Source organism: Hyperoodon ampullatus, assembly GCF_949752795.1.
Source record: "Hyperoodon ampullatus genome assembly, chromosome: 4".
In the NCBI taxonomy this organism is placed as follows: Eukaryota; Metazoa; Chordata; class Mammalia; order Artiodactyla; family Ziphiidae; genus Hyperoodon; species Hyperoodon ampullatus.
This window is the reverse complement of record NC_136917.1, coordinates 1,923,032-1,935,261: the sequence shown is the minus strand read 5'-3', so window position 1 is coordinate 1,935,261 and position 12,230 is coordinate 1,923,032. Positions and strand designations below refer to the sequence as shown.

General features: G+C 47.7%; 1 protein-coding gene across 1 annotated transcript in view; it reads left to right on the top strand.

Moving 5' to 3' along the window:
- Nucleotides 1-1,981, top strand: part of MAML1 (mastermind like transcriptional coactivator 1) — a gene marked incomplete at both ends in the record, with an annotated part of 43,677 nt that extends 41,696 nt beyond the window's left edge. Inside the window, one exon of the mRNA XM_079702822.1 lies at nucleotides 1,002-1,981. Coding sequence (XP_079558948.1) covers nucleotides 1,002-1,981 — 980 coding nt within the window. The remainder of the gene's footprint in view (nucleotides 1-1,001) is intronic.
- Between the last annotated feature and the right edge of the window lie 10,249 nt (nucleotides 1,982-12,230).

Sequence of the window (12,230 nt, the reverse complement as noted above, 5' to 3'; positions counted from 1 at the left end):
CCACTCCGCGGCATGTGGGATCCTCCCGGACCGGGGCACGAACCCACGTCCCCTGCATCGGCAGGCGGACTCTCAACCACTGCGCCACCAGGGAAGCCCTTAAGTGGGGTTTTATGCTTGTGCTAACAGGGACCAGGGGTTGAAGTCTGTGGGCATCTCAGAAGCCTGGGTCTTGGCCAGCTTTCCTGCCTTCATCCCATCTGATGTTGTTGTGGGCTGTCAGTGGGAGAGAAGTGGACTGTTTCAGCATTTCCCTTTTTTCAACTCAGTTTTTAGTTAGGTGCTGATGGAGAGAGGAAGAGGAGAAACAAAGTGTACTCAGTTATGGCCAACCCCTGAACAATCGCTCACCTACCCACAAAAATACATCTCAGTCGGGGCTGTCACCATGCATCCACTGCTTAAGACAGAGTCCCAGATAGCAAGTTCCCTGAGGACAGGACCTCTCTGTCCCATTCCGTGCTGTCTCCCCAGCCCAGAACCCACCACAGAGCAGGTGCTCAGTAAATATCTTCTGATTTCAGTCCAGACTCCTTCCTCCCTTCACCACCCTGCAGTGCCACACTGTGTGGGCCTCATCTAAGTGATCCTGACAGTCCCTGCCGAGTTAGGTCTAAACCAGAGTCACAGTCCAGTTACCCTTTGGCTTTGCGGCCCTGTCCCCTCCTATGGTGGCTGCGGCTCTTCTGAATCCGGCCGGGACCATCTCTTCCCTGTATCTCTTGACACTCTCCCCACATCCTAGCCATAGCGTTTGCCCCTTCCTCTGTGCCTGTCTTAATCTCCTTTTTGCTCCAGACTGGCCTCCATTCCACCCTGTGGGAAACCTTTGCCCCCAGGGCTCTCTTTGAGGTTCCACTCATCATGAGGTATCTATCTGGTGTTCTGATTTTGCCTTTCAGGCCTGTAGGATAGCAGCTGCAGCTTGGGTCTTGGAGGTATCTCCATAGTGGTGGTGAAGAAATGCTAGCTTAGTTGACAGAATTTTCTCTGTCTTCTAGGGTCCTCTTCTGCCATGCCTGGCATGAACAACTTGGGTCCGTCTAACTCCAGCTGTCCTCGAGTGTTCCCTCAGGCCGGGAATCTGATGCCAATGGGCCCTGGACACACTTCGGTTTCCTCTCTCCCTTCAAGCTCAGGCCAGCAGGACCGGGGTGTGGCTCAGTTCACTGGCTCGCAAAGCATGCCACAGGGCAGCCTCTATGGCATGGCTTCTGGTATGACCCAGAGAGTTGCCCAGCCCCCGCCACAGGTCACCAATGGACATGCCCACATTCCACGGCAGACCGGTGTGGGCCCGAACACCTCGGTTTCAGCTGCCTATGGGCAGAACTCTCTGGGGAACTCGGGTATCTCCCAACAGCACAATAAGGGGACCCTGAACTCTGGTTTAACTAAGCCACAGGTCCCAAGGGTATCGGCAACCATGGGAGGCCAGAATTCCACATGGCAACATCAGGGAATGCCGAACCTGAGTGGCCAAACCCCAGGGAACAACTCCGTAAGCCCCTTCACTGCAGCTTCCAGTTTCCACATGCAGCAGGCCCACCTGAAAATGTCCAGCCCGCAGTTCTCCCAGGCGATGCCCAGCAGGCCTATGGCCCCCATGAGCTCAGCAGCTGCAGCGGGGTCCATGCTGCCCCCTGTGAGCACACAGCAGAGGACCAGTGCCCCTGCCCCAGCACCTCCCCAGGGAGCCCCACAGCAGGCCTTGCCGGGCCTGAGCCCAGCTGGGCCTGAGCTGGGGGCCTTCAGCCAGAGCCCCGCCCCAACAGTGGGCGGCCGGGCAGGGCTACACTGCGCCCAAGCCTACCCTGTGCGGACCGCAGGCCAAGAACTGCCCTTTGCCTACAGTGGGCAGCCAGGTAGCAGCGGGCTGGCCAGCATGGCTGGAGATGCCGACCTGATCGACTCCCTGCTGAAGAACAGGACTTCGGAGGAGTGGATGAATGATTTGGACGACCTTCTAGGGCCTCAGTAACAGGAGGATTTGTGGTGTTTTCAGTGTTCATACAGCCTATATTTTTCTTCTCAAATTCAAGAAAGAGCAACTACTTTGGACCAAAAGCCCACAGCCCGGGGAGCTGGGCAGGTAGAGCTAGAGCCATGGGGCTGAGGCCTGGTCCTCCCAGGCTCTGTGGGGCCCAGGGCTCCCAGCCAGCAGTTGTGGTATGTTGGGCTGGCCCCACCCCATCTGCTGGCGTTGTTATCTGGTGTTGGGACAGCAGGACAGGGTTCTGCAGGTGGTTTTCTATCCAAATGACCAAAAAACCAACAGTGAAACCCCACGATGTCAGGCTTATAAAAATCTGTGCTATCATGTTGACTTAATCCAAGATTTCTCTACTTGCCCCAATTTTGGGACAAATTGTTGTTGAAACTTTATAGCAGAACTATTTGCAATTTGTAGCATAGAAAAGATTTTAAATTTTTTTTAAGGTTTTAAAACAGATTAGGGTAGGTGGTGGTTTAAATTGATAAGTGGCATTGGAAACTTAGGGTTTCCTTTTGATTAAGAGCCTTTTTTATTCCTGCTCTTTGTCAGCTTTCAGGGCAAAGGGAGGCTCACTGGAAAATCATTTCCGTAAGTGCAGGCTGTTGTGACTGCATGTGCCAAAAAGGAACAACAGGATGCCATGAGAAAGCAGAGTTAGGGACAGAGATCTGGTCTTTCCAGCAGCTCCTCCTTCTCCCAGAATGCTGTTCTTCCAGGCTGGCATTTAGGAGGACGTGGGCTGAGGAATCCCTTCCTCCCATGTGTTGGTAGCAAGACCCCAAGCGGCCCCCGGGCCAAATGCTGAAATGAAATAATTGGGATTCCTGTGTCCTCTTTTGTTGTTTCTCCTTTTGCAGTTTCTCCGAAAACTCATATTTAATGTGTTAGGAAGGTGATCGTGGTTGAGTTATGAACAGATGTCTTTCCTGCACCCTGTCTTCATTCCCCATAGCCTTTCTTTCTTCCTCCCCTTCTTTCTCTCTCCAGCCCAAATGGAAAAACTCCTTAAGCCACTGATTTACTGGATTGGAGAGGAAAAGAAAGAGTCATTAGAATTCCCTAGGGAAGCCTAGCATAGTAAGGAGCTGGGTGTCCCCTCCCCAGAAAGCAAAGGTTTGTGGGAAGGAGAAAACTAGGTGTGCCCTGCTTGGCAGGGAGGACACGGGCCAGGCCAGAGGAAGGATCCACTTTGTTGTACGACTTCCGCCACTCCCTCGTCAGGTGACTTGCACTTTTTAAAGAGAATTGCTTTGTAACACTAACACATCCTTTCTAAAGACTCGAGTGGATTTCTCTCTTCAGGTCTATGACTTTTTAGGTCTTGACTAAGCTAAGAGTCCACAACAACCTGTGGGCTGTTTGTGGGAAATGAAGACGGAGCACTTCGATGTAACAAAAGCAACATGGTGAGCACAAGGTGAGACCCTTTTAAACGGGGTGTCGGAGAGAAAAGAGGACACTGAAAAGGGTGGCGTATATGCAGAGTGGTCTCTGGCGAAACCACAGCCCCATTTTTATTTCCCTGGAGCCTCAAAATGGATAACTCAAGGAGTATCATATGTAAAGAATTGAGCCAAGGAAAATATTCACACAACCAGCTTGAGTGGCTTTGAGGGGACAAAGGGTTGTACACACATTGGTAATTATTTTGCACCAGCAGTGCCTTTCATGGGGGTACTTGGACCCTCAGATCTTCTTCTTTAATAGCCATTTGCCACCATGGGTGGTGTTTGGGCCACTTCCCCTTTAAACACCCTCCCTGCCTTCCCCAGTTACTGAATATAACTCTCAAAGAAGGGAATGAATCATAAAGCCAGTGAAGACTCCACCCTCTGAGTGAGTTCCCCGATCTGCAGGGGAAGAGGGTGACTTCAGCGGGTTTTCTACCAAAAATAGCGGGCGGAAGGCTGGTGGTGGGTCCTTGTTCCTCTCCTGGTCTCCCTCTGGCTGCTTGCTGCTCACCTCTATCCCCGGGCGCTCGCGCCCCTGCCTCCCCCTTGTGGGGAGGGCTGCCCCTGCCTTAGTCCTGGGGCCACCTAGACAGACAGCAGGCTTCTCACTTGCTGCAGTGTCAGAGCAATAAAATGTGATGCTTGGAGTCCCCCCAGGGAGCTGCCTGTGGCTTTATTTATGAATCTGGTTTTTGGGTAGTCAGGGAAGGAGACAACTCCACTTCAGTGCAAATCCCCATCTTCCAGGAGCCATGACTCAAAAGAAAAGGGTGCTTGGACTTTTGTTATACACACTTGCTTTGTGTAAATAAATGTTTACAATTTTATATTAAAGATGGAATAAGCGTTAGAGCTTCTGACTGTATATTTTTTACTTTTATAGATTTTAAAACTATGATCCTTTATATATGTGTTTCGGGGGCTATAAGTTTTATGTCAAACAGTTGGTATTGTTAACTTTTTACTGTCCTCAAAGTACATAAAAGTCCTATTAATTCCCTTATTCTTCTACTTCCCTTAACTCTGGTATACACCAAAAAGAAATCTTTACTTTCCTGTTTTATCATTATAAAATAATAAAAGTATTTTGCTAGTATGGAAACTGCCCATGTATTTCACTTCACATGGCTGTGCCACAGGCAGGAGATGGACCAGTACACAGCTGCTTTGTTTGGTAGTTGATCTCCTTTTGTGATTTAGCTGCTTTCTTAATGCACATTGGTGGTGGGGGTGTTTGGTTTGTTTTTTGGTGATACATAGGAAATTAGCACTGACATTGCCCAGGGCCACCGGTCTCTCCCCTCTCTGGACCTCATCCATGCCCTTACGTCTAATGTGAGGGAAGTTGGACTTAAGGGATACTTTAGACCCTTAGCAGTTCAGATGTTTTACTTAAACCCTTAGGTTTGCCGTCAGTGCAGTTCTCTAGGTCTTGTTTCATTTTCTTTTGTAAGAAAGTGTGTGCCCTGGCATGTTCACCCCCCCGCCCCACTCCTGTCAGTGTCACACCGTGACGGGGCATCAGATGATGACAGAAGCCACACCGGGAGCCTGGAAGGCAAGTCTTCTCAGTGACCTCTCACCTCAGCCATAGGCTGGAAGTGGGTTAGACCTAGAGAAGCTGGAGCTCTTAGAAGGGCAGGAAAGAGCAGCCTTCAGGGAGGAAGCCTGTCATGTGATGGAATTAAAAGGTTTAATTACTCTAATGCAGCCTCACATAGCCATGTATATAAGGCACAGTAAAGGGAAGAACACAAGACTCATTAAGTCTCGGCTGAGAATGCACAGAATGTGTGTGTTGTTTGGTGTGGGGTGGGGGGCTCGCTTTCATGAGTGGTGAAGGAAGCACAAAACAGAACCAAAGGGAGATGCTTCTGCTTGTTGGGTCACCTCAGTCATCCTCAGTGCCGACTGCAGTGGGATGAGGCAGGCTGCTGTACAACTTTTCTGTGGGAAGAAATTTTGAAAAAGGTAGCAAGCGCCTTAAAATATTCGTGCCGTCTGTCCACCCCAGAAATTCCAATTCTGAGAAGCCATCCTTGAAAATAATTCTGAGTGCAGAAAAAGGTTATATATAGCACAGTGGTGTTCCTAGTAGCACTATTTATAACTGCAGAAAACTAGGAGAATCTAAAGAGCTGTCAGAGGGGATTGGTTAAGTAAATTGCAGTCCTTCCTCTTGATGAGATACAATATAGTTACTTTAAATATTTAGGAAGGTTTTGAACATTGCAACTTGGAGTGCTGGTTTTGTTGGGCTTCTGTTGGGAGCCAACAGAAAAACTGGCTACTAGAACCCTGAACATTCCCTGCCCCCAGTCTGTATTTTAGGTTACCAGCTAATTCGCAGAATCAGAGGAGGTGTTTAACAAGCCAGGCCTCAGGAGTGCCAAGAGTCAGGCAGTTCCAGTCTCTGCTGCCCGGCCACCTTCCCGAGTCTGTCGAGAGTTACAAGCCAGACTCGCGGTGACCGAGGCAGGCTCCTTGAGTCACAGCTCCCTCAGCTCCTGTTCATAGAGCACCCACTATGTCCAGGCGTTGTATCAGGAGCAGGGGACGTAGCAGCAGTATGGGAGAGCAGCGCCCTGCTCTGTGCACCTTCAGTCTCATGTGAAGGGGACGTCATAAACAGGTGACGGATGATTTCAAAATGGTGTCAGGAAGAAACTAAAGCTGCATAACGTAGAGGCTGCCGCGGGGGAGGGGAGGCCTGAGAGACTTTAAATGTGGTGGGCAGAATAGGCCCCTCTAAGGAGACACCTAACTGAGGCCGAGTACTGGAAGGGAGCCGGCCAGAGCTCTGGGGAAGAGCAGTTCACAGCCACGTGGAATGGGAGAGGAAATTCCCCAAAGGAAGAGGGTGCTGTTAACAGGAGGGGAGGAACGCTGAGAAAGTCAAATCAACAGATGCTCAACACATGTTCAGTTAAAAGCACGAAGGACATACGTTGCGTATCGTAGGAGAGTGGGCCATTGCCCTTCTGCCAGGTGAGCCCAGCACGGCAGCGTCCGCAGTGCAGGCCTGCGCTGCTCTGGGGCCTCTGCCAGCCCAGCCCAAGGAGATGCTGAGGGTAAGATGGGGTCCCACGTTCATCCCTGGGGTTGGACTGCTCCTGCCATCATTAGCAGCCTTATCAGTTAGTCAACCTTAAGGCCAGTCAGCTGATGAGGGTGTGGAAGTGGTAAAGGTGTTGAAAGATGCAAAATGGTGGTTGCCTGTGAACTTGGTCCAAGGCTAGTCAACTAAAAGTTCCAGGTACTCTGGGACCAACACAAAGAATGGTAGGTGATGTCTTGGAAACAGGTCTCTTCTGCACATGGGATCAATTTGCCTTACTGGAAAGCTGGTGATGCACTTGCCACTTTTCAGATAGGCTTTGCTCACGTGTCAAAGCTAATTTGCCTTCTGAATGGTTGCAGTAAGCTGGGCTGCAGACCCTAGTCAGTACCTGCAGACCATTTCATGGAAGTTGGAAAAAATAGCTTCAGACCCTCACTCAAAGTGAAATCCACACGGCTCCACCTCGATATCAACGTCCTGCAATGCGAACTCTGAGAGAGGTAACCTGTGCAAGAAAAAGGTAGGAAGGAGTCTGAGAAAAAGATATCTGCTGCAAAAACAGATATGGCAACGAATACAACAGCTGCCCGAGGGTGGGGTGAGGGGTTCAGGATTCCCTCTCCTGTCTAGTGGGGCTGGGTGGGAAGAGTCCTGCTGCAAGGGACACGGCGGGTCCTGGCCAGACAGGCACACCGTGCACTCCGGGGCTGTTAGGTGGTCGGCGCCGGGAGTCCAAGCAGAAGGCTCCATTTGTCTTTGTATCTGGAAAGCAGAATTTTTCAAGGTTACGGGGGAAAAAAGCTGGAGTTACATATTCTTAGTAAGTTGTGAAGGGTCTAGCTCCACTTGACGCAGCTGAGGGGAGTGCTTCACATGATGTGAAGTTGTGGCAGACACGAAAGACCACATATTGTATATTCCCTTTATATGAAACATCCAGAAAACAGATCAGTGGTGGCCTGGGGCTGGGATCTTATGGGGGAGATGAAAATGTTCTAAAATCAGATTATCATGATGCTTGCACAACTGGGTAAATTTACTAAAAGTCATTGAACTGTACATTTTAATTGGGTGAATGTTATGGTATATAAATTATATACCTCAATAAAGTTTTTTTTTAATAGTACAAAGAGGGACTTTCCTGGTGGCACAGTGGTTAAGACTCCACACTCCCAATGCAGGGGGCCCAGGTTTGATCCCTGGTCCGGGAACTAGATCCCACATGCCACAACTAAGAGTTCACTTGCCACAACTAAGGAGCCTGCCTGCCGCAACTAAGACCCAATGCAACCAAATAAATATTTTTTAAGTTAAAAAATAAAATAAAATAGTACAAAGAATGCTTATATACCTTCACCCAGCTTCCCCATATGTTAACATCTTTTATAGCAACAGTACAATTATTAAAAAAAAGGAAATTAATATTGAAACAAAGACTTAACTAATGGACAAATTTTTTTTTAAATTTATTTATTTTTGCGTTGGGTCTTCGTTGCTGCACGCGGGCTTTCTCTAGTTGAGGTGAGCGGGGGCTACTCTTCATTGTGGTGCGCGGGCTTCTCATTGCAGTGGCTTCTGTCATTGCAGAGCACGGGCTCTAGGCGCACGGGCTTCAGTAGTTGTGGCTCGTAGGCTCAGGGAAGACCCAAATGGAGAGATCTTATCCAAATTTCACCAGATGTCTCATATGCCCGTTTTCTGGTCCAGGATCCTATCCAGAATCACACTGCAGTGAGTTGTCAAGTCTCCTTAGTATCCCCGGTCTGTGACAGTTCCTATGTCTTTGTTGTTTATGTTCTTGGCACCAGCTATTCACATCCTGGAATGCGCACAAAGTCCCGGTGTGGCTTTGCCTGTCCTGCAGGTGAGTGGGGACCAGCACTGCTATCCAAGGGATCAGAGTGTTTGACCTGCCAGTACAGAATACATCTTATGTTGCTTTGGACCAAGGGACCCTCTCCACAGCAGTGCTACCATGGGTACATGGCAGCAGGATCCCTTCCCTGGGAATCACCTTGGCAAGGGAGCTGTCTGGCCCCAGTTTACAACTCCGACCCAGGGCCGCCCGCATACAATGCCTGGTCCCTGTGGGGGGGTGCACAGGCCCCACCTGCTTCCCCCAATTTGGAGCCCCTCTGAAGGATTTCCCAGCTCCAGGGCCCTCTCTGGGGCGAGCTGAAGCTTGGCTGTAACCACATCACAGCTCAACACTCCCTGTGACCTGACCTACTCTCCTCCTGTCTTTTACAGCTGATGTTTCCAGGCCCGATTCCCAAGAAACTCCTCGCACACAAATCCTGTTTCTGAGGAACTCAATCCATAAAAATGGGAGGTTTTACGTTTAAGTATGTTTTCGTTGAGGGTAGATTTAACAGCGTTTCAAAGGCTTTTGCAGCCCAAAACAGGTCAATTGAAAGCCCACCCTCCTTCAGCCTCTAGAAGAGCCTACAGGAATGAGAACAGCTATTTCCCAGCACCGTGGCCTCTCAGCATGTGCATGGGGCTTCTGCAAAATGAACATTTTCAGTGTTGTGGGATTTTTCCTTCTAACTGATTTTAAGCTCTCTTTAAACTGCCAGGTAGGGACTTCCTTGGCAGTTCAGTGGTTAAGACTCTGCGCTTCGGACGTCCCTGACGGCGCAGTGGTTAAGAATCCACCTGCCAATGCAGGGGACATAGGTTCGAGCCCTGGTCCGGGAAGATCCCACATGCCGCGGAGCAACTAAGCCCGTGTGCCACAACTATTGAGCCTGCACCCTAGAGTCTGCGAGCCACAAATACTGAGCCCATACGTCACAACTACTGAAGTCCATGCATCTAGAGCCTGTGCTCTGCAACAAGAGAAGCCACCGCAATGAGAAGTCCACGCACCGCAGCGAAGAATAGCCCCGGCTCGCCGCAACTGGAGAAAGCCTGCGCTCAGCAACGAAGACCCAACACAGCCAAAAAATAAATTAAAAAAAAAAAAAAGACTCTGAGCTTCCAATACAGGGGACGTGGGTTCAATCCTTGGTCGGGGAACTAGGATCCCACATGCGGCGTGGCCAAAAAAAATAAAAAAGAAAAGAAAACTGCCAGGTAGAGAATTTTGGTGAACGTCCTCAAAAAGTCTTACTGCCTATGATGTTTAAATCAGTATTGATATAATTTCATTTTAGAAAGATAGCTGGTTTTTGTATTTTTATATTTTATTCAAGTGAATGTATTAGCTATTCATAAAAATTAAATTTTCTAAAATCATTATATTAAAAAAAATACAACTAAGTATTCACTGAAGCTTCATCTATAATTGTGAAATATTGGAATCACCCTAACTGCCCATGCAGCAGGATCTTTGGATAAACTCCAGGACCTCCCCACAATGGGGTTGCCTGCAGCGGTAAGAAAGAATTAGGAAGATCTCTTTCGTTAGGAAAGAAAGCAAAGTGCAGCAGAGCGTATCTAGTATGTTACCTTTTGTATAAGAAAAAAGAGGAAATAAGAAAATTTGCATGTGTCTGCTCATTTGTGCAAAAAGAAAAAAAGGGAAGATAAGCCAGAAACTGAAGGGATAGTTACTAGGAGTGCGGGTGGGGATGGAATGGAAAGACTGAAGAAATGGGGTGGAAGCAGAGATGCTTCTCTGAGCCGATTTTTGGAAACTTGTGAATGTTTTACATTCACAAATAAAAGAGAATAAATAAAGTCAACAAGGATGACAAACACATGAACCAGTTTTTCAAATGTATAACATTTGGACTACATACCCTCAGGCTGAAGACAAAGGGAAAGCTAAACAAATACGCAACTCTAGCTTGTAGGTTTCTGGAGGCATAAGTTAGCAATTCTGGAACTCTTGCCTGTGCAAGTAAGTAAATAACATTGTGGATAATGGGAGCCAGATTTTTCACTGTTAGAGAAAGACGGGGTTATAAATATGGAAAGGAGGAGGGATAGAATGAATCCTGTGGTTTTAGATTTAAAACTAAAACTTAGTGCAAACTCATGGTTTTTAATGTACATAAAGATATATGAAAATATATGTATCTCTCTATATATGTGTATATACATATACACACTATATATATTTATATATATACATACATACACACAACCTGTATGTATGTGTATACATACATCTCTTTCCCAGTTTTTTCTCCTGAGGAGGCATAGAAGCAATGAGACCAGAGTAGCAGTGAACACACCTGGGCCCAGATCTTGGTTTCTAAATACCATTGTCCACTAAAAAGAACAGGTCTTCTTATCCTTGGAGGAATGACTGATTCCAGAGCTGGAATAAGGAAAGTACTTAGATGCACTCTGAGAATCTTGTTGTGATAGAAAAGAAGGAAATGCTCAAAGGAAGCTGGGGACATGTAAAAAGGATACAGAAGCCAGTTCAAAGGTGTACCCACTAGCCAAATCTGAGACAATAGGTACATCAAAATAAATAATGGCAATAAAGAATTATAACCCATTAAGTAAACTAAGAATTTATTTTTAATTTAAGAATATGAATCCACAATGATTCAGATAAGTAATTAAGTGGAGAAGAAGGGAAAGCGCTTTCTTAGTAATAAAGGTGAAAACAATGATGGAATTAGAAAATCACCATTTGGCAATCATCTAATAATAAATAATAAGTGATTCAGGCAAGAAGCACCAATACTTGTTAAAATTGGGGGGGTGGGGCTTCCCTGGTGGCGCAGTGGTTGAGAGTCCGCCTGCCAATGCAGGGGACACGGGTTCGTGCCCTGGTCCGGGAGGATCCCACATGCTGCGGAGCGGCTGGGCCCGTGAGCCATGGCTGCTGCGCCTGTGCATCCGGAGCCTGTGCATCCGGAGCCTGTGCTCCGCAACGGGAGAGGCCACAACGGTGAGAGGCCCGCGTACCACAAAAAAAAAAAAAAAAAAAAAAAAAAAAAAAAAAAAAAAAAAAAAAAAAAATTGGGGGGGTGAGGGCTTCCCTGGTGGCGCAGTGGTTGGGAATCTGCCTGCTAATGCAGGGGACACGGGTTCGAGCCCTGGTCTGGGAGGATCCCACATGCCGCGGAGCAACTAGGCCCGTGAGCCACAGCTACTGAGCCTGAACGTCTGGAGCCTGTGCTCCGCAACAAGAGGCCGCCATAGTGAGAGACCCGCGCACCGCGATGAAGAGTGGCCCCCGCTTGCCACAACTAGAGAAAGCCCTCGCACAGAAACGAAGACGCAACACAGCAAAAATAAATAAATTAATGAACTCCTACCCCCAACATCATCTTTAAAAAAAAAAAAAAAACATTGGGGGTGAAAGTTTGAGAAGAAACAGAATTTTTTACACAATCTCAAATTGTGGCCCTACAAAGATACTTAATTCAATGTGGGAAAAAAGTTACTTTTGTCAAAGATAAACAGTCAGACATTAGGTAAGGGAGGTAACAGAGTGGGGACTCCAGGAGAGTACAGGAAGTGAAAGATTACAAAAAGCCGGTAAGAGGGTTGGCCAGTGTCAAAGTGATTAGGCCATCCTTGTCTGCTAACTGGCACTACTGAAGTTAGATTTCTCTCCTCCCTCAGAGATTGGAAGACAGAGGCCCCAGCCTAACTCATGATGACTTTTCAAGGGGATGATTTTCAGCTCCTTGAGAAGGACACTCCTGGGGTTGTAGGAGATAACAAATACATCTTAAAGAGAAAGAAGAAGTTCTTAACAATTGTAGGGTTTTTAAATAAACGCTCTAAGAACAGGGAGGTCAAGAGCCTA